The 19,879-nt window shown below is 51.4% G+C and overlaps 8 protein-coding genes across 8 annotated transcripts, besides 16 other annotated features; all 8 read right to left on the bottom strand.

The window, feature by feature from the left end:
• Tc00.1047053506817.79 (hypothetical protein, conserved) lies at positions 1-754 on the bottom strand (the record flags this gene model as incomplete). The annotated part of the gene is made up of 1 exon (XM_804716.1): positions 1-754. A coding segment is annotated over one exon (754 nt), but the record flags the coding sequence as incomplete, so codon positions are not given.
• Positions 1-9,351: a sequence feature (heterozygous, non-Esmeraldo-like haplotype).
• Positions 885-943: a sequence feature (T-rich).
• On the bottom strand, positions 1,133-1,441 carry Tc00.1047053506817.70 (uncharacterized protein; the record flags this gene model as incomplete). Its single annotated transcript, XM_804715.1, has 1 exon — positions 1,133-1,441. The coding sequence occupies one exon, from the start codon at positions 1,439-1,441 to the stop codon at positions 1,133-1,135; it is 309 nt and encodes a 102-aa protein (XP_809808.1).
• Positions 1,548-1,567: a microsatellite.
• Positions 2,475-2,521: a microsatellite.
• Positions 2,853-2,878: a microsatellite.
• Positions 2,880-2,931: a sequence feature (CT-rich).
• Positions 2,983-4,146, bottom strand: Tc00.1047053506817.60 (hypothetical protein, conserved; the record flags this gene model as incomplete). The annotated part of the gene is made up of 1 exon (XM_804714.1): positions 2,983-4,146. One exon carries the CDS (start codon positions 4,144-4,146, stop codon positions 2,983-2,985), a length of 1,164 nt encoding a protein of 387 aa, XP_809807.1.
• Tc00.1047053506817.50 (ribosomal protein L27, putative) lies at positions 4,507-4,908 on the bottom strand (the record flags this gene model as incomplete). Its single annotated transcript, XM_804713.1, has 1 exon — positions 4,507-4,908. The coding sequence occupies one exon, from the start codon at positions 4,906-4,908 to the stop codon at positions 4,507-4,509; it is 402 nt and encodes a 133-aa protein (XP_809806.1).
• Positions 5,103-7,919, bottom strand: Tc00.1047053506817.40 (hypothetical protein, conserved; the record flags this gene model as incomplete). The annotated part of the gene is made up of 1 exon (XM_804712.1): positions 5,103-7,919. One exon carries the CDS (start codon positions 7,917-7,919, stop codon positions 5,103-5,105), a length of 2,817 nt encoding a protein of 938 aa, XP_809805.1.
• Positions 8,029-8,104: a sequence feature (T-rich).
• Positions 8,345-8,389: a sequence feature (T-rich).
• On the bottom strand, positions 8,539-8,940 carry Tc00.1047053506817.30 (ribosomal protein L27, putative; the record flags this gene model as incomplete). The annotated part of the gene is made up of 1 exon (XM_804711.1): positions 8,539-8,940. One exon carries the CDS (start codon positions 8,938-8,940, stop codon positions 8,539-8,541), a length of 402 nt encoding a protein of 133 aa, XP_809804.1.
• Positions 8,975-9,016: a sequence feature (AT_rich).
• Positions 9,352-9,509: a sequence feature (haploid, non-Esmeraldo-like haplotype).
• Positions 9,486-12,726: a mobile genetic element.
• Positions 9,510-13,523: a sequence feature (areas not merged during assembly with more than two copies in the genome that could not be assigned to a particular haplotype).
• Positions 13,524-19,879: a sequence feature (heterozygous, non-Esmeraldo-like haplotype).
• Tc00.1047053506817.20 (ABC transporter, putative) lies at positions 14,904-17,903 on the bottom strand (the record flags this gene model as incomplete). The annotated part of the gene is made up of 1 exon (XM_804710.1): positions 14,904-17,903. The coding sequence occupies one exon, from the start codon at positions 17,901-17,903 to the stop codon at positions 14,904-14,906; it is 3,000 nt and encodes a 999-aa protein (XP_809803.1).
• Positions 18,061-18,092: a microsatellite.
• Positions 18,190-18,284: a sequence feature (T-rich).
• Positions 18,501-18,527: a microsatellite.
• Tc00.1047053506817.10 (hypothetical protein, conserved) lies at positions 18,541-19,782 on the bottom strand (the record flags this gene model as incomplete). The annotated part of the gene is made up of 1 exon (XM_804709.1): positions 18,541-19,782. One exon carries the CDS (start codon positions 19,780-19,782, stop codon positions 18,541-18,543), a length of 1,242 nt encoding a protein of 413 aa, XP_809802.1.

Here is a 19,879-nt window from a genome sequence, read left to right as displayed (position 1 = left end):
CCAAAGAAATCTGCCGTAAACGGGTTTCAGCGTATTTAAATGTGTTTGCAAGATGTTTCTGCGTCTCCAAATTCAGTTCAGCCGTCATGTTCGCCAATTGTCGTCGCTCCGCCTCTGTACTCACGCCCTCCCGCTTCTTATTTACGTAATCTGCAAATACCTGCTTAATGTGGGTCATGGCGTTTTCCAATTTATGAACATTCGTCGGGTCAAAAAGTGAGGCATCCGCCGCTTCGTACACAGCCTGCGAAACGCCCAAAGGATGTTGTGGATTCTTCAACTGTACGGGCAAACCAAGTTTAATACGCTCGTACTCGTCTCGAACGGTCTTCTGTGGATCCAGGTCACGTGCATCCACCATGGTCGTCTCAAAGTACCGACGCCGCTGCTGCTCTGTCGTTTCCGTTGGGTGCTCGCGCAGCATTTGACTCATGTACTTAGTAAACGCATGTTTCTCGTCCATAGGGACACTTTCCCACTCACTATCTGTCATGCACTTTGCTCTCTCCGCCACGTCCCGTCCGACGCGGCGAGTAGCCTTTGAGGTTCGCTCCTTTTTGCTACGCACTGGTGGCAATGATGAGGCGCCTCCTAGTCCTGCAAACAACGCCTGCTCTTCAAACTGCTTCTCTTGTGCTGCGTGAGTCATCATCATCTGCCGAAGCTTGGCTCGCTGGCTGCGTGGGTTAAGGAGCGAACTGCCCGGCGAGGGGATGCGCTCATCCCTGCGAAGAAGACGCACCGCCACCCTCATCCACCGACTGCCCGCGCAGAAGTCAGAAAGACAAAAGAAAAAAAATACCCCCAAAGCAATTGCCGGAGGAAGCCGGCTGAGACGAAAGGGCTGTGGTCTCTTACTTCTTGTTGCTGCATGAACAGACGCCAAAAAGGAAAAAAAAAAAAGGTACACAGAAAAGCAAAACATATCAAAAAAAAAAAGAAACGCTTGAATCTGAAGGAAAAGAAGCATCACACAAAAAGCGCGCAACTCCTGGCAACTCGTCCCCCACGCCACGCGCAGAGCCACCAATCCGCTGTCGGGACACAAAAGGAAAAGGCCTAAACGTGCGGGAAGTGCAAGCGCCGCAGTTGTTCTCCAAGAAGACCCGTAAAAACACGCAGACTGGAGGCCTCACCAAGAGGAAGGAGGTGCGCACGCATTGATGAGAGCGCTCTCGTCTTCCGCCGCACGGGTGGCCAACGCCTCTACAGAAGAGTGAAGCGCAGACTCCAACATCTCCGAAAATGGCACGGCGCACGTGCTCGTTGACTGCACCACGTACGGAGCGTAGTTCGTCCCATCTGGAGCCGCTCCAACAGGCAGAAGTGACGGCCCACACTCTCCTCTCGCCTGCCGCTGCATCCCCTCAGGCCACAGCAACGCGGCGTCGCCCGGTCGCTCCTCCTCATGGATCCCCTCAAGAGAGTTCGTAGAACACATCCAACAGTCGGCTGTAGGTAAATACAATGAGAAAAAAATTGCCGTTTACTTCGCCAATGCTCACCCTCGCCATACTTCCAAGTAGCAACGCCACAAGTTAAGCCACAAAAAAAAAAAAAAAAAAAACAGGCTGAACTATCGGTGCACCAATCCCATCACATGCACACGCACACAAACAGACACCGGGAAAGACACAATTCAGCCCTCCGGCGCACTCATAGCACAGCAATGACAAACGCGGAATATACAAAGGAGAAAACAGAGAAAAAAAAAACTTCTAAAACGAGATGCGGCCGAGCCCTATTCAAATACGGAATATGTTGTTGACTGCAGTACCCCAAAGTTCACAGAGCCCCTGCGCCCCATAAACTTCAATCTTGTACTCTGCAATCACAACCAAAACCACCGAGTTCCAAACACACATACATCAAATATACCTCGTCAGTGAAAAGATTGTCGTGCTGCAGAACCGTCAGGGCGAAAAAGCCCTCGCCACTGACCGTAACAGCTTCCACACACACCCCACAACTCCAGCGCCCCCGCCCTCCACGGCCCCTTCTGTGGCAACATAAGTTTCCTCCACGCAAACGACCCGGAGAAACGTAGCCACAATGCATCAACAACAAAAAAAAAAAAAAATGGCGCAGACGAGATTAATTATTCTACAAGGATACAAAAAGAGCATTGTATCATTTCTTGCTGCGCTGTCAAAACTCGCCTTCCCTGTAACACTCTCCTCTGTGCTGAAACGGAATCTCATCATGACCCTACCAACAGTGTTTTTCCCAGTCCGTCACCAATAAAATGGAGAAGATAAGTCATATTGCAGCGGCAACAACACCTTGCAAAAAAATCAATTCTGGAAAAGCAAGCCAAAGCCCGTTCTCATAATTATTTTTTTTTTCGTTTTCTCCCCATTCCTCTTACCCTCTTTTCCTCCTCCCTCCCCATCCAATTGCGGATGCTTCAAAATGCCCCAAATGAAAATATTAAAAAAACTTTCGTTTTGCAGTAGCCTCCACGTCATGTAACCTTTTTTGTTGTTTTCTCCCTTTTTTATTTTTTTTTTTTTTTTTTTTTGGCTTCTTCCTTCCTGTTGGCTCTTTCTCCCTAAAAATATTTATCGCCACCTCACGGGGTTGTCTCTCTGTGTGGGGGAGGCTGAGAGAGTGACGGGAAGAAGGAGCCGCTGCAGTGTTGTTTGATTCGGCCCACCCAGAGGCTTCGGCTCAATGTAATTTCCCCCACACAGAGGCATGGCGATCAAAGCTCCCTCCCATGCCGGACCCGTGCAGAGCAAAGCCCGGCAAAACACACATACACACAAAAGTAAAAAAAAAAAAGTTGTTATAAGAAAAAAAACTGCTCCCTCACACAAACTCCCCTCTCCCATTGCCAAGCCTACAGCAAGCACACGCAAACACACACACACACACAAAGACAGACAGAGAGACAGAAAGAGCGCGAGGGAGAGAGAAAAGAAAGAGAGACGCTTTTTGAAGAAAAATAATTATCGACGTACTATATCAAAGTCAAAAACATCAAAAAAAGAAAGTTTTCATCAACAAAAGCACCATGAAGACCAACTGCAACACGTTCATCCACCACAGACGTGCAACGGTAGATTCCAGTTTCTGTACGGTGACACGTTGCTCTATCCAACGGTAACGAAGAGACTGAATTTGTGCATCTCTAGCGGCGTAACGAAGAGCCTGGTCTTGTGTTATTGGGCCGCGTGCAGTCCCCACCCCGGTGGAGTGGTGCAAGTTTAAGTTGCCACTCAAAGAACTGCGTGAGGCACCTCCTTGCATGCCCCCATCAACAAGCTGAGAGGAAATCATTGTTGAGATTTGGGCAGTACTTCGCAATGTTGATATGGAGCAAAGAATAGAAATTGTGACAACAATTGCAAGCATCAGCATCAGTCCCTGGAATACCATACCCGGTGCCTGGTAACCGCCATCGCCCCCACCGTCAGCACCACCGTACTCGGCGTCTTTACCATCTTTCTGGCCGTCTCCATTCGCGTCTTCGTCCTCGGTGGCAACCTTCACCGCATCACCCAACAAATCCTCAGAAATCATTTGAAGCATCAACCGGTATCCATTTGTCATTTCACGAATGGCTCGCGGCACCGCCATGTATTGGATGGCTGCGAACGCCATGCTCATTTTTTTACACCCACCCCAGACGCAAATAGTGCAGTCGCCATTGAGAGATTCAGCAGTAATTTCCAAAAAGGCTTCCGTGCGAAACGATTGACCAGCAGGGACATTTGGGGTCTGGGATGAAATATGGTACAGAAGCAGCACAGCCCCGCTGGACGAAATTGTGTACGAAAAGCGATGAACCTCATTCAATTGTGTGACACTCCCAACTTTTGGTATGTCCACAACAGTGAGGAGAGATACGGTGCGATATCCACTACCCATTTCGTTTAAATACACCCACTTCCCCACCTCCACCTCGGTTTCTTTCCGTCTTTCGTGATATCGCTTAAGGAAGTCCGATGAGTTGGAAAAAATGCTCTCCCAGAGCTTGGCGATCGTGACGCCCTTCAGCAGTGTTGGTGCAATCATGCGCTTCTTGTCCTTGCACTTGTCAAAGACGGAAAACATGCTCTGCGAGATGCCGTTGGGGTACTGTTGTTTGGCCAGAATGGCCTGAGGCTCCATCCCAGAAATGCATTTGATCGTCTCCGCCATCGCCACCAGACGACAGCCTCAAACGTCGCTAAAACCCACAGCGGACACAAAAGACGTAAAACCGTGACCCAACAACGTCAGGCAATAAACTTCTATTTGACCCTGCCCACCCCAATTCAGGCAACCTCCCGGGAGCACACACACACACAGAGAGAGAGAGTGAGATGATAAATAAAAGGTAAAAAAAAAAAAAGAATGTGTGACGCATGCAGGACTCGAAGGACGACAGAAAAATCACGAGAAAAAAAATTGATAAAAAAAACACACATGTGGATGCCACCGGTAAAGCCAGGAAGCCATTGAGCATCAAAAATGATCAAAAAACAAAAACTCACAGGGGAATCATACACAAGCAGCACCCTAGAAGCGCAGACGCTGGAAGAACCAGCGGTTGCTGCCGGCGTTGTAGCGAGCCTGGAACAACTTCCTCACCAGCTGCTTCGACTTGGCCTTCTTCGACGCATCCGAGACGTTGATGCGGCCGCGGAGCTCCCTCGACAAGTCCATGTTGTACCGCGTCGGCAGAAAGTGTTTGTGATTCACGACACGCAGGAACACGCCCACGCGAGAGCGGCGCTGGATGGTGCGCTTGCTCATGCCACGGACAACCTTCTTCGGGTACTTCTTCATGCCGGCGATCAGAGAGTGGCCGTAGGGACGCTCTTTGCTCTTCGAATCGGTGTTCTGCACAATCACCGCCTTCTTGCCGGCGTAGCGGCCGGACGTCACGATCACCACCTTGCCAGGCTTGAGGAACTTCATTGGTGCTAGAAGCCAGACAGTATTAATCCCCTTCAGGTAGCAGAAACCAAACCCATAAAAGAATTTAAAAAAATAGGAGATGTCATTGAAATGTTGTAATCAAGTGAATCACTGCAAGAGAAGAAAGTAAACGTGCAGTTTATAAGGCAAGGGCCATGTGAAAAGGTTCATTTCCGAAAGCCATCAGCCTTCTTTCAACGGGAAGTGGAAGAAACTGGGCGCTTCACAACACCGTAAAGAGCACCAAGTGCTACCTCCTGCACGCTCAACTTCTTCAGTCGTCGTGCATCATTCAAGCTTTGCTTCGCCAGCGCGTGCAGCTTATGCATCATCTCCACTACCTGGTCCTTTGATTCACCCGCGTCAGACAACGACTCTGTCATCTCTACCCCAAGCAATAGCGCCTCCTGTGCACCCAGCGAGCCAACATTCCTCTCAACAAAATGAAACACCTCCTTTGCGACCGTCGGGTTTAAATGCCGAATTTGGCGGGCAACTGTCACGGCATTTATGACCTGCCGCGGGTCACTGAGAAGCTGTGGAAGGTGTTTGGTGTCCAGATGGCACGATAGACGCTCTTCGGCCTCAGGCAGCAGCGACACGCCCAATCGATAGCCGATCGCCATCTGGTTGAAAAGAAATGTGTTGGTTTTCAGATCATTAGAACCAGAGATATCCATTAGACGTGTCTTAGCTATGGCGGCTGCCACGGAGACATAATTTGACACCGCCGTCATGTACTCCGCACCTTCCTTTTCACTCTCACCCTGACGATCCATCGCAGCCACGTAGGCCCCCAAAGAAGATCGCTCCCTCACTAATCGCAACCAAAAGGAAATGTCCGCCATGTCCACAAAGAAGCTCCGTGACGTCGCTAACCGACTCGTGACCACATTGAGAACAGCCTGTATCATCTTCGTGGGCACGAGACGTCGGTCGACTCGGCACAATGCGGCAATAAATTCACTGAGGGACGTTGCGGAATGAATGCCAGAGAATTCATCGTGCCGAGAAAGGGGGCCTTGAAGGAGACAAACAATTGTTTGGTTCTCAAATTGTCGCAGTTCCACAAGGCCCACAAATGCAAACATGGCACTAAGCACCGATATCTCTTTCACCACCTCTTCACGGGTCAAAAACGCTCCAAATGCCAAAGAAGGGTGGTGCGGCACCTGAACAAAGCGCTGTGCCCTTACCTGTCCCAGGTACTTCAGCACGAGGCACTTCTGTTTCGGATGCAGCGAGGCTGCTCGACTTGGAATACAACGCACAGTCTCCGTGATTAACGGCACAGCGCGCAGATGATGACGTGCAACAACACCAAGCACTCGAAGGCTTTCAAAGTCTGTCAGCTCACGCCCTTGAAGAATTTTTAGCACGCAGTAATAATCCGCCTTGCGGCGCAACCCCAATTTTGAAATGGACGTCAAGTAACGGGTAAGGTGGGAAGACGGAACCCCGTCAAGATTCCCTATCGACCCCTGCAAACGTTCATGCAGCCGCAGAAGCATAGGCCGAACCGACAATGGACTGTACGCGCAGGCTCCGGCCTCCTCCGCATACACGGCCGATGTCACCTCGTTCATAATCTGCAACGCATCCAACGTGCTGTAAGAGTCCATGTTGTTCAACACGACTTTACACCACGCATCTGGAGAGCATACATCGTTGCCGCTCATTTTTAACGCGCCAGCATCCCGCTGCCGTTCCTGCTGATGTTCGGGTTTTTTATTCAGCAAACCCCAGAGAAACACAGCGGTGACCACGTCCGCACGCTCTCGCGGCGTGAGTTTCCCAAAGTGCCGGTATAGAATAATAAAAAAACGCTCCATTAATGGGTGCAAAATCTCCACGTTTCCAGCTACGACTTCCTCCGATAGCGATAACATCGCAGGCACAAGGTACGCCGAACAGTCTTCGCTTGACCCGCCGTCCTTCTCCAAGATATGCACCAATGTCTCCAGGAGTTTATTTACAACAGACGAGACAAACTGCAGGTCTGTGCGACTCAAAAAATTTTCTTCATGACAGATACTTATCGTCTCACCAAGAGAATCAATACACCTCGATAGCTGTGAAGCTGACATGGAGGACCGTACATGCTGTTCACCCAGCCGCTGAACAATACTCATGAAAATTGGGTAGTGCTGTTGGTGGAGGTGCACAACACGAAGCAGCCATGCACTTAACTGTGACGGTGAAAGCACCGTAAGACGCTGCCTTGTACTACTCAACACCCGCAACAACAGAGACCGACACTCCTCGGGGACATCGCGAGAGGGCCATTCGCCCAACTTCCGCAATCTATCCTCTCCCGTCCCTGTCGTTTTCTCCATCTTTGGCGTAACTCGCAGCGTAATCGCATCCACCAGCGTTAGAAGGTCCTGCTTGCCAAAGGAATCTAAACGCGATTCAATCGTCTCACTAATCTCCCGAAGTTCCCGTGACCATCCAAGACGCAGGCGGTATTCCTCCCCTTGCTCTCCATCTGTTTCTGTGGAGTGGGGTTGAGCCTCCTGCATTGCCTCCACAGCAATCCGGGCAATGCCGCTAAGCTCAACGGGGTTACTCACAATAGCAACAAGTGCGGTTGAGCGGTTACGGAGAATAGCCGCCAAGTGTGTGGTGGCACAACGATACGGTGTCACCTTCACAACCCCCTCCATTACCAGAATGCACTCCGTGGGGGAAAGTTCATCAACATCGCCAAGTATACTTTCCTGCATACTCGTTATTAGGGGAGGCAATGCCTCTGGCAGACCCTTGTAAACGGAGCACTGCTCACGGACGCAGCACGCCAGGCAATGGAACATGTTGGCTCGAGAACGAAGGTCTGCCTGCCGGTACACCTCGTCGATTCGTTTCAGGAGCTCGCGGTCATGCACATTGCATGCGCCCAGTTGCCGCAATGCGTGCAGAGACATCCCACAATTAGAAGGAGAAATGACACCAGCGGCGCTCACCCGCTGGGCAAGAAGTCGAAGCCGCACCGCGTGATGCAAATGTATCATCCTCCGCAGGGGCAGAGACGCAGACGTTTTCTTGTCCCCCACTTCCCCCCTAATCCCCACCGCCGCCACCAGTCTCCGCAGTAACGACAAGAAAACTCCGTAACCGATAAAAAGAAAAGCAAAAAAGATTAGGAAAAAGAAAAAATAACAAACAAAAAAACAGATGAAATAAAAGAAGAAAACAATTTTTTGCATTCGCCCGTAGAAAAAAAGCGGTGCTCTTCACCGCCGGACCACAATTGCCCGTTGCCGGATGACCCCTCAAAAACGATGGCGTTATAAAATGACCGATGCGAGCACGTCTCTCCTTAACAAACAGGCACAAGACGCAAACACTCCTCTCGCGGTCCCCGCGTGCATCAGCCTGGGCATCCTTCCCTCACCTCCTACTTCCCATGAAGCACACAGTAAGTGGTGCATAAACCAAAAAAAAAAAAAAAGGAAAAAAAGAAAAAAGAAAGAAAAGAGAAGCGTATGCATCTGCGCTAACGCACAACTGAGAGTTCAACAGCACTCCTGAAGAGCAAACAAATGCAAAATTAAAACCACAAACAGAGAAGAACTGCAGATATTTCTAATAATAATAAAAATAAAACAAATGCAGCGAACCAGTAGCACCCTAGAAGCGCAGACGCTGGAAGAACCAGCGGTTGCTGCCGGCGTTGTAGCGAGCCTGGAACAACTTCCTCACCAGCTGCTTCGACTTGGCCTTCTTCGACGCATCCGAGACGTTGATGCGGCCGCGGAGCTCCCTCGACAAGTCCATGTTGTACCGCGTCGGCAGAAAGTGTTTGTGATTCACGACACGCAGGAACACGCCCACGCGAGAGCGGCGCTGGATGGTGCGCTTGCTCATGCCACGGACAACCTTCTTCGGGTACTTCTTCATGCCGGCGATCAGAGAGTGGCCGTAGGGACGCTCTTTGCTCTTCGAATCGGTGTTCTGCACAATCACCGCCTTCTTGCCGGCGTAGCGGCCGGACGTCACGATCACCACCTTGCCAGGCTTGAGGAACTTCATTGGTGCTAGAAGTCACTTCGACACAAAAATGCAGAAAAAAAAAAATAAACACATAAATGAATAATAATTAAAAAAAGCGTGATTATGCAAACGTGGGGAAGACAGGTGAAGAGAGAGGCAACAATGTTCGCCTTTACCGTAAATAGAAAAAGAGACTCCGCTCAAGTTCGAAAAGGCAAAAAAAAAATGTTGTACCACTTTTAAAAGGCCTCTGAAAAAAGAAATTGTAATGAGTTACAAACAAGCCTGTGAAAACGCCCCGTCATTTTTTTTTTCTTTATCCCTCTTTCCGTTCCTAAAGATGAGCCAATGCTGCCATACGTGTTAATGTCCACCGGTATTTGCTTATCCTTCCTATCTTCAGTAAAACGCCAACCCCGCGCCCCCGTTTATCCCCGCCGTTAAAGAAAAAGTTCCGCACTCGTAAAGAAAAGACAAAGGGTAAAGCAACCCTTTGCATCGGAGCTGCCGTTCACGCTTCGCCATTCAAAATCCTCGGGATGAGCCCCGTAGCCGTGGATGCCAGCAGGAGCTGTGCGCACGGGCAGTGCCAGCTGCTTCACCGTGGCGCCGCGGTCCAGCACCACGGGACTGCTCGCAACTGTCGTGGCGGCGGTGTGTCCATTCTCGTCCGTGAGGGGCCACAGGCAGTAGCAGAACCGGCCTCCATCGCTGGAATCGAGCTGGCGCAAGCGACCATCCACCCACAAGCAGGAATGAAAATTGCGTTTTTCTCAGTGTATTTCCTTCCCTTCTTTGCAAAGAGCACGACGGCGGAGGAATTGGATGGGCAGCTCTGTGCGGACGGGCCACAGCCAATGGACGCAGACGTCGAGGCACACACGGAGGCTTGGGACCGCAACATCCCATCAGACTTCCGTGGCGATACCATTGCGCGCCGGTGCATTGAGAATGTACTCCAGGTCGTCAACAGCGGGGAGCGCACGAGGTACACCGAGCGACAGGGCAGCACAGCACCCGAAACCGCCCTTTCGAAGGATTGTGTCGTCACCCATTGGCCGAACGGCTCTCACTGGGCAGCGATCACTGCATCATTCTCCTTGATGTGCCGATCGGGGACGACGACACACCCACCGTGGTGCTGGGGCCTAACCGGAAATTATTAGCATGGAAGAAGGCGGATTGGAATAAGCCCAGCGAAGTATTCAGCCGGCTCTGCAGAATCCCACGAGAATTAACCAAAATGTGCAGCACGGAGAAGCGCGTTGTACTAGGAACGCGGAGAGCCACCAGGGCAACGGTCCCGGAATGGAATCACCAGCCGTCCCCATTCTGGACTCCATGGCTGGCGGAATTGGACCGCGCCGTTGCCGCCGCACCCCACGCAGAAGGCGGTCAGCGGCGGGAACTCCGTCGCAGGGAAGCGCTGCGCGAAGCATCCAAAAGCCGCTGGCACACGCTCCGCTCCGAGCTCGAGAGCACGAACGGCAACAGCCGGCAGGTAGTACGCCCGTGCTTAAGCCCCTCGTTCCTTTAGCACGCCAGCCATGAATTTCGATGGCCCAATGCTCAGTAAACACCTGAAGGTCAGCCACCCCATGAAGCTGTAGGCGGCGAAAGCAACACGGCACCCAAAGCCCCGCCCTCCGCCACCGATCCCGACGAATGCGATGGACCTCACCCAATAAGTATGGCAGAGCCCGGCCGCACCCCACGGCTGTTGCTCTTGGGACCGGCGCCTGGACCCGACGGAATACATGGAGAGGCGCTGCGCCATCTAGGCCGTGTGGCGAGGCGTGACGTCCCCTGGCTGTTCGATAGCCGCCTACGTGCAGGGAGCGTCCCGCGGAATTGGCGACGCGGGGCTGTGCTACTCCTGCCCAATCCGGAGAGAACGGCATCCAACCGCGACTCCCACCGACCTGTAACTCTGAGCAGCTGCCCCAGCTAGCTCATGGAACACACCCCCGCCGCACGCATCCGGGACGTCATCGAGTCCCAGTTGGCTCTGCAGCCATCTTGCTTTTTGCCGGGAAATTCCACCCCCGACCAATTGCTGCACCTCAGGGCTGCCATGCATCGCAATGCTTCAGAACACCGCACGGCGGCTTACTTTGTGGACTACGCCAATGCCTTTGGCACGGTGGGCCCTGACGCGGTAATCTTGGAAATGCGGCGACTGTCGATTCCCAATCGCATCGCACGCTGGTCAGCATCGTGCCCCAATAACCCAAGTGCTGTGGTTTGCATCGACAAACTCACACCCTCCTCCAGGACCCTCACACGAGGCGCACCGCAGGGAACAGCGCCGTCACCCATCATGTTCGTCGTCGTCTTGCGGTCCCGTCGTCCTTGTCCTTCGAACGTGCCCTAATTCGCCGAGGGTTCATTGCTGACGCCCCCACCACCATCGCACAGCAGGGCAACAGAGATACGATCAACTCGGCCTCAAAAGAAGGCCTGAGTGCCGTCGCAGAGTGGACCAGAGAATACTTCATGGCGGCAAATGCCAGAAAGACTAGTTACACTCTCCTTGGCAGCGGCAACACGGCCCCACTGCGCCTCGCTTATGAGGACGCCCCGGTCACTATGGAACACATGCCGACTCTTCTGGACGTCAAGTTCCAGCATCCTCGTGGAATGAGCACACGTGGCGAATCGCCATGAGGAATTGGATCAGCGCCCACTCCAACTGGCAACGATTTTGTCTTTTGCATGGGGAACTAGGAGGGACACACTGAGGCCGGTGCACATTGCGCTGCCGCAGGCGGAGGCGACGCACGGCGTCAGAGTATGTTGCTGGGTGGCCTTCCCGACGTCCCGCTGCACGCCGGATCCCGCAAAGTAGCAGGCGAGCAAAATAGTTGCGTGAAACCCGAGAGTAAGTAGAATGAAGTGTGCCGTGTTGGAGGCAAAGCTGCAGCCCCTCCCCGATGCGAGGCGCGTAGTAATGCTCTGCGTTTTAGTGCCTCCATTGTCCGCCACCCGCAGCACCCCGCCAGAAAACCTTACGACTTCATCATGGCCCTGCGCCCTGCGCCTCGGACAGAAGCTCGCTGCCCGCCCCTCCCGCGACGGTGCCGCTGCAGATGGCCCCGACAAGGTCCAGCACCAGGCTTGTGACCGCTGGATCGCCCGCCACATCTGACGCACAGGCCTTTTGCCACACCCAGAAGAAAACGCCGCGAAGGATGGACGGGCGGCTTCGTGGGACTCGGCGTCAAGTTTGGAGCAGCGGCGATGCTGTACCTGAATGGAACGCGGATCAACATTGCCAGGGCCGGCGCAGGACCGGTGCCATGCAGCCGCAGAGCCTAAAGCATCGCCCAGCACCTTGGTACAAGAATCCATTGGGCAGCATCCCTCGGACAGGCAGTGCGCCGTACAGTATTTCAACCCTCACAGGCTCACAATCTCTCCTCAGTGCACTACAAAAGCGACTCCTCTCACGGTTCTAGATCCCGTGGTGGCTCACATTGTAGACGTGCCCTTTTCTGTCACCCGCAGCGCCGAGGAGCGCGCATACGGATGCAGCTTGTCTTTGGCCACTGCGGCATGTCGAAGAACGAAACACGTGATGTATAAGTCAATAAGGCGTCCGACCTCGCACAGATCACAGAAAAATGGAGCACCTGCATCGTCGCAGTGGCCGAATGTACTATCCGTGCCCGACGGCACAGGCCAGAGGCTCATCGCACCACCGTAGCAGGCGAATGGGAACCCACGCACACGGACGCCATCCTCGCTCGTGGGGAAGAGGCCGCACTGGCCCACCTCCGCACCGGGGTTTCGCACAAATACGGATGGCTGCTACGGTCGCTGCGGCCTAGATGCCGCACAGCAGGCACGCCAAGAGATTCGCATGAAAATACCTTCTCCTCCCGCTGGGCCTCACACCTCCACGATGCGACGCTCGGCAGGCGCCGTGCTTGCCGCCCTCCCTGGTGTCGTGACGCAAATGTCTAACGCCGATGGCGTTACGCGCTCCCACGCGCTGTGGAACGTCAAGTTCCCCGGCGAGCTGGGACCGCCAGAAATCCCACCGGAACCAACACCCGCCACTTGAGCAAGGACGAGGGCAAGGAACGGCACACTGATCGCACCTCCGCCGCAGACTGCACGGCCCAGGCCGAAGAAACTCTCAAGCAGTTTCCGCACAGCGTCGTACGACCAACAAGACGGGCTCAGACTTCATCTCCGGCAATTCCACAATCAAGGCCGCCCCGGACAATTAGAAAGCATCCCCAGGAATATGAATATCTGACTCCATCCGCCCCGCTCGAACGCACTTACTGTGAATTCAGGGTTCAAGTGATAGCAGGACCAATATCCCGCATAAGAGCAAAAGAACGCTCAAGAACAGAGCCGCAGCCAGCACCAAAGAACACAGCACTCCTTCAATGCCCTCAATGTGACGGGCAGGCGGGCAGTGCCCGGGGCTGACCACCCACACCCGGCACAAACACCCGACAGCAAGAAATTCAGGACACCAAAAAAATGGAGATTAAATAACCACGCACTGCAAAGTTTGAACCTCCGCATAAAGAACATCCAACCCACACAGGAACCCCCCCTCCGCGCAGAAGAGAATGCCACCGAGGAACAGCGCACCGTGTGTGTCCAAAGTGGCGCGCACAAATCCATTCATCAGCGCCACGCTGTCGCCGAGAAAGCGCACTTCGCACGGCGGGCGGCAGCCCGATGGAATTACGACCGGTAGAAGTTCAACGTCCGACATGCGGTTTTCAGCGCTGCAGCAGTGACGGACGGACCCGCCACCGCACGGCCAGCCACAGGCATCGAGCGGACATCATTAAAATCAGGCCAGCGTGAACTGTGCGAGGGGACGAGTACGCATCTACTCCGCTGCCCGGCTCCGCCGGCGCCTGGAGAAAAACATGGAGTGGACACCGGAGAAGTGAGGAAATTGTGCTTCAAGAAGTTGGCGCGGATTCCTTTTTGAGGTGGAACGGCGCTGCTGCCAGCGGCGCCTCCGCGCGACGAGAGGGCACAAGAGCTCTCGCAGACGCGGCATAAAGCCGATGCTGGTGGCATTTATTTCTTACTTTCTTTCCATTTTTTATAGATTGCCTGGTTTATTGATTTGCTATTTCATTGATTCTTGGCAACGCCGGATCATCGAGCTATCGTGCCAGTCCGGGGGCGGATGCGTCACGCGGTTGTGTTTCGCGCCTTCCCACTGCAGCGCCATCTCCGGGTGTCGGGGCTTTCTTTCACGTCTTCACTCAGCAGGGCGGACGTGCTTGACGATGATGGCTGGCATAACAGCCAACAAATTTATTTTTTAAAAAACACAAGCAAAAAAAAAATGTGGGTATTGCTTTGGATGACACCATGTACAACAGTGTTTACGCATAGCATCCGCCTTATTTCTCTCCTTGCCTTCTCCCTCAAGAGTCATGGCGCCACAGATAGGCTCACCCGCATTTCAGCAGACACCTATTTTTCATTTTATTTTTGCACAGCAGCAAGAATAAATTCATTTCATCTCACTCTTCGGTGGATCTTCCTCAAGCAACCCTCTCGCTGCTGCCTGCCCCAGCACCTAAATGCTACGGTCAGAGCACCGGCAATGGACCGCTAAGTGGATTCGCCCAGCAGACACAAGCATAACACGTTCTGCTTCCTCAGAAAGTAACGATTCCACCACATGTATAAAATTCCTTCATTTCCTACTCCCCGCCAGTCTCCAAAAGGAATAATTCTTCCTGTGGCTGGCTTTGCAATAAGTGTATGCGTCACCAACTGTCTCTCTGCCAAAAGTGTATCCCAAATTCCATCCCCCCATTTTAACGTTCTGTATCACCACTGTCGTTACAAACAGTGTGAATAATTTAACAAAAAAATCACTTAAGCCCACCTATTGTAGGCGAAATGTCAAAAATATCTACATATTTTCTCTTCCTTCTTCTTCTCCAGAGATTTCAAAACAATCGGCTCCCTCTTATAGGTGACGCTTCTCGCTCTCGGGATATCCCTCTCTATGAATCAAACAATGGCAACTGTTGTGACCGCATCATTCGTAAGAAACAAGAATCGGCTTCGCCCTTGCACAGTTCATCCCAGCAGCCAAGCTGTTCGACTCTTCCATCGTTGAGAACAAGAACCGTATCTGCCGATTTCAACGTTGCAAGGCGATGCGAAACAATAACACATGTTGTTTGACGCGTTCTCTTGGCTTCCCTGGTCAATCCAAGAAAGCAAAAAACCGACCGCTCCGTTTCCGTATCCACTGCACTCGTCGCCTCGTCAAAAACACAAACGCACACTTCCGAGCTTTTTCTCATGAGCGCTCGAGCAATGCAAAGGCGCTCCACCTCCCCACCACTAAACTCCTGGGCACGCAGTGGTGCAAAGATGTTAGAAGATCGGTTCTGCACAAAATTCAAAGCCCGTGCCGCAGACAAGGCACCGTAAATGTCTGTCACAGAACATGACCAAAGATTTCCGAATGCCACATTGTCTGCAATAGAAAGATGATCAAATAACTGCAGTTGACTCTCCTCCTGCCAAACATTTGCTATTCTCCTCCGGAGCATTCGGGCAGGATAACGGCGGATATCTATTCCGTTAATTCGTATTTCCCCCATAGTGGGCGCATAAGTCCCATTTAACAAACGCAAGATTGTTGTCTTTCCCGCTCCACTGTACCCGGTAATGCCCAGAAATGACCCCTTCTCGACCCTAAACGAAACGTGCCATAATATATAAGGTTTGTCTTCGCTGTACCGATACGAAACATCGTGAAACTCAATGCTCCACGGGCCCTCCATCAATGGTGGGGGACCCATAATGGGGCGATCAATCTTGTGCTGCACAAACTGCAGCTCCTCCAGCACCTGATAGCACCCAAGCGAGCTTCCGCCTAGAGTTAATTGTCGCTGGACACGCGCCAGGTCAACCTGCGCCGCACTAAGGCCGTGCTCCTCATAAAACAAATCGGCAAAAGTGGGAAAAAGAGGAAACGCACGTTGAATAAACTCCAAATGCGAAATGACGCCGCTTTGCTCCAGCGCATCTTGCTCAAGGTACGCTTTCGAAGAACAAAGCGTTGCAATTGAGGTAAGAAGTAGTGGCATCGCAGAAGTTGTTCGAAATACCCCACGGAGAAAATCACGAATAAAATATTCCCTCTTGTCATTTCTACTCCCATAAGGAGCCTCAACAAAGGCTTTGACTACCCCTAACTCCATGCCGTTCTGCCGAAAAAACATAAATCCCTGATGATATTCCGCAACGTATCGTGACCCGCTGCGAGCCTCAAAAATTCCTTCCCTCATACACAACATGATCTGCATGACAGCCTTCACCCCTTGAATTCTTTGGGAGTTTGTTGTCTTAGTTTCAAATACTAAAGCCTTTTCCAAGGTGTAAAAAATGTGCCTCACAAGCGCTGTAGGGGCCATTGGCCAAGATGCATTCTGCAAGATGCAGTTCCAAGACGGTTTCGAGATCAATTTTAACTCCAAAAAAACAAGTAGGAGGACGGCTAGGCCGTGGTGTTGTCGCATGCCGGCTGGAGCAACAGTCTGTAGCTGAAAAAATGACTTCCGTGTTCCTCCTGCGGCGTTATTATTGCCCACAAAAAAATCGCCTTCCTTCATTATCAAACTGATGGGTGACGGAAAATTTAATTGGCCGCCAAGAAGCATGCGCCCTTCTTCACAGTCCTTCTTTTCGTTACGACTTTCCCCTTCTTCCTGATGGGGGAAGCAATCCAGTGAGAGTAAATGGCGCTTGGCGTACTGAGACTCTAAGTAGAGTGATTCATTGAGAAATTCCACAAGGTCATTCCACTGAGCACCCAACCAAATAGTCAGCGCCACTGCAGGAAAGCGCATCACAACCCAGGCACAGCAGAACAATTGCGTCAAGAAAGGCAACTGGCTCTGTAGTTCACCCATCACCAAACTTGAGACTTGCCAAAGTGCATTTAAAACACTCTGCGATAGCGACCAGTTATCGTCAGGGTTATAGTCTGCAGTCGCAAGCGCCAAGTAGGCGCTGACGTGGAATGCCGTGACAAGGTCCATTAAAATATAGCCAGTGACAAAGTTCCGAAGGCAATAAATCAGTTCAATTGGACCAATGGAATTAACCGCAATGGCTACAAGCGCCCCGGTTGCACCAAAGAAATTTTCCTTCATAAATTGAAAAAAGGAGTGCTCGCATGACACCGATTCTGGAGTTAACGCTTTCTCAATTTCGGTGACGCACAATGGCATCCAATGCATGTCTGTGTGCCATCCAACAAGTGCCATAAGAATAACATCCGGCGAAAGCAACAAGACACAAATTAACCCAATCAATTGTCGTGTGGAACAGGACCCCCAAACAAGTTTTAAAAAAGAAAGTAGTCCCAATCGGATCGACTTTTTTTTACGGTACGCACTCAAAAAAACTTGAAAAAGCCCCTCCGGAAAACTTTCCACCAAGGGGGAACTGTTCAACAATAATGACGATTTCGTTATGTCGTACCTCCGCCGCAGCAAAATGCAGACGGCAAGAAGTCCTTCTGCCTGCATTTCGTCAAGCAACAGGGCATTATCCTCCTTCACATGACGCCGTAGGTGATGTCTCACGATTGCTATCAAACAATTCCACGAGTCACAAATAAGAAGCTTATCGGAACTTTTGTTCCTCAAAAGGCCGCTGTACACCTCGAAGAGGTCCATGATGTCCAAATGGCCACCGTCAAACAATAATGCAGGAACACGCAGCAGCTTCGCGTTTTTCCAGTTTAGTTTTACCTCAACACATGCCCCCTCCTCCTCCCGCTCAGGCATGTCGTCTGTGCTGCCACTCGCGGCTTTAAAAAAAACATCAATCATTTCGTACGCCCGCGCCTCCAAAACCAAAAGCACCGCATTTCTCGAGCGTCTCCTCACAAACACGCGTGCTAAAAGCACCGCACAGGCGGCAGAGACGGAAACCAAAAAGGGTGCCGCCATCAAAGTGTACGCCCTGATGTGGAATGCCATTATCAGAGCATTACAACCCCTTCCCTTTGCGGGAGTTCCCTCTTTTTTTTTTTTTTTTTTTCCTTCCGTTGCGTGTGCCTTTACATTTTTTTTTTAATTGTGTGTGAATTAAAACACACACACAAAATAGTCAACGCAATAGAAGCCAAAAAAGATGTTTTTGTTGTTTTTTTTTTTTTTTTTTTTTTTGCAAACATCACGAGCAAAAAAGTGAAGAGTCGAACAGAAACTGTCCTTCCATAGATTCCAATTCTGCTACAGTAACTCCACATGGCACACGCATGTAAAAATAAAATAAAATAAAATAAATAAATAAAAATAAGTGAAGAAGCAGAAAACAAATTACAACCAAAATACAGAGAAAAAAATAAAATAAAATAATATCCCTTTTTTTTCTTTTTTTCCTTCTCTCGAACTCCATCAATTTCTTCTGTCATTTTCTTTATCTTATAAATATATATAAAGATAGATATACTTTATTTTAACACAATATTTTTCTTCCCCTCTATTTCTCTCTCTATTTATAGCGCCTTCCTCCCTGCCGTAGCTCGCTCGTCATGATGTCGGGTAGTGCACTCACCACAAACGCGAGTTGAGCAACAACAACAACAACAACAACAACAAAAGCTGTACCCCTTTATAGACGATGTAGTCCGGCACCTGAAGTTGGACGCTCTCTAGCTTGTCGTACCGCAGGAATAATGTGGGGAAAACTTACCGGCATACTCCGCGCCATACGTTCTACAGGAAGAAATGTGTCCAACGCCCGTGGACGCAAAGGGATTACGGGAGACTCAAGAGAAGGTAGCGACTGCACATGCCTCTGCCCAAAGTCCGGTGTCTGTGCCATGGAAGACATCACTGGAGGCTCATTGAAACCGGTTAGCGAAACAGCGTGGGTTGGTTGTTGAAACACGGGCGGGTAAACGCGATCAGGAACACTTGGGACATAATCCGCAGGATTTTCAGCCGTCATTTGAGGAGTGGCAGGGACGTGATCGGTCACTTTTATTCTCTTACGTCGTTTCTCACGAGGTTTTGGCTGCTCCTGCTTCGTTTGAAGCGTCTTCTTCTTTTCCTTTCCAATGGACGGTCTTTGCTTTTCCTGCGACACTTTGGCGGAGGCCACACGGGAGGGCTCCTCAAGAGCCACATTTAGTTCTGAATGCTCCTCCATTTCCTTCAGTGTGATATCCTCAGTCTGTTCAGCAACCTCCTTAAGCTCCGTCGTCTGGTTGCTTGCGAAATTCACGTCTTGGGCAGTAACAGTGTCGGCGGTTACGTCCGTCGCGCTTGGCACCGCGGGAGACTCGCTGCCACCCAAACCACTTTCCTCCTTCTCAACGCTTGCCATCCGTGCTCTTATTTGTTTCTCAAACTCCTGCTCGGCAAGCATCTCCGATTCACGCCTTTTCCGTAGCTTCTCAATCATCTCAAAGAATGCTTTCTCAGCCTCGCGTTCCTTCTCTCGGCGTTGTTGAATTTCCTCCCTTGTGAGCTCTGCTTTTTTGGCGCAAGGAACACGGACGGGCTTCTGAACTTGAGGCGCAGCCACCGCAGGAGGCGCCTCCTGCATTTCCTTCAGTTTTCTCAACTCCTCGACGGCCTTCACTTTGTTTGCCTCATATTGCCTCAGTAACTTTGACTCCTCCCTCTCCTTTTTGGCAAGTGCTTGTCGCAGTGCCTTGGCGATAATTTTTTCCCTTCGATTGCGGTCCTCCCGAATTTTCTGCATGAAGGCTCGCTCCGCCTCGTCCTCGCGGAGACGTTTATAAAGCCTTTCATGCTGCTTCGTGGCCCGCACCCCCCGTAAGCCGACATGCAACTTGCGTCTCCTCGCGCCGGCAACACGACCGAGGATCAAGACTGTTCGCAACATTGCGCAGAGAGCAATGAAAGATGGCGCAAGCGAAGGGCGTAAGAGAGAAGACTAGACTCCTGAGACGCTGTGCAGCGGCTGCCGTTCCTTCGTGCAG

Source organism: Trypanosoma cruzi, genomic scaffold (assembly GCF_000209065.1).
Source record: "Trypanosoma cruzi strain CL Brener 1047053516749 genomic scaffold, whole genome shotgun sequence".
Lineage (NCBI taxonomy): Eukaryota > Euglenozoa > Kinetoplastea > Trypanosomatida > Trypanosomatidae > Trypanosoma > Trypanosoma cruzi.
This window is presented reverse-complemented; position numbering and strand designations above follow the sequence as displayed.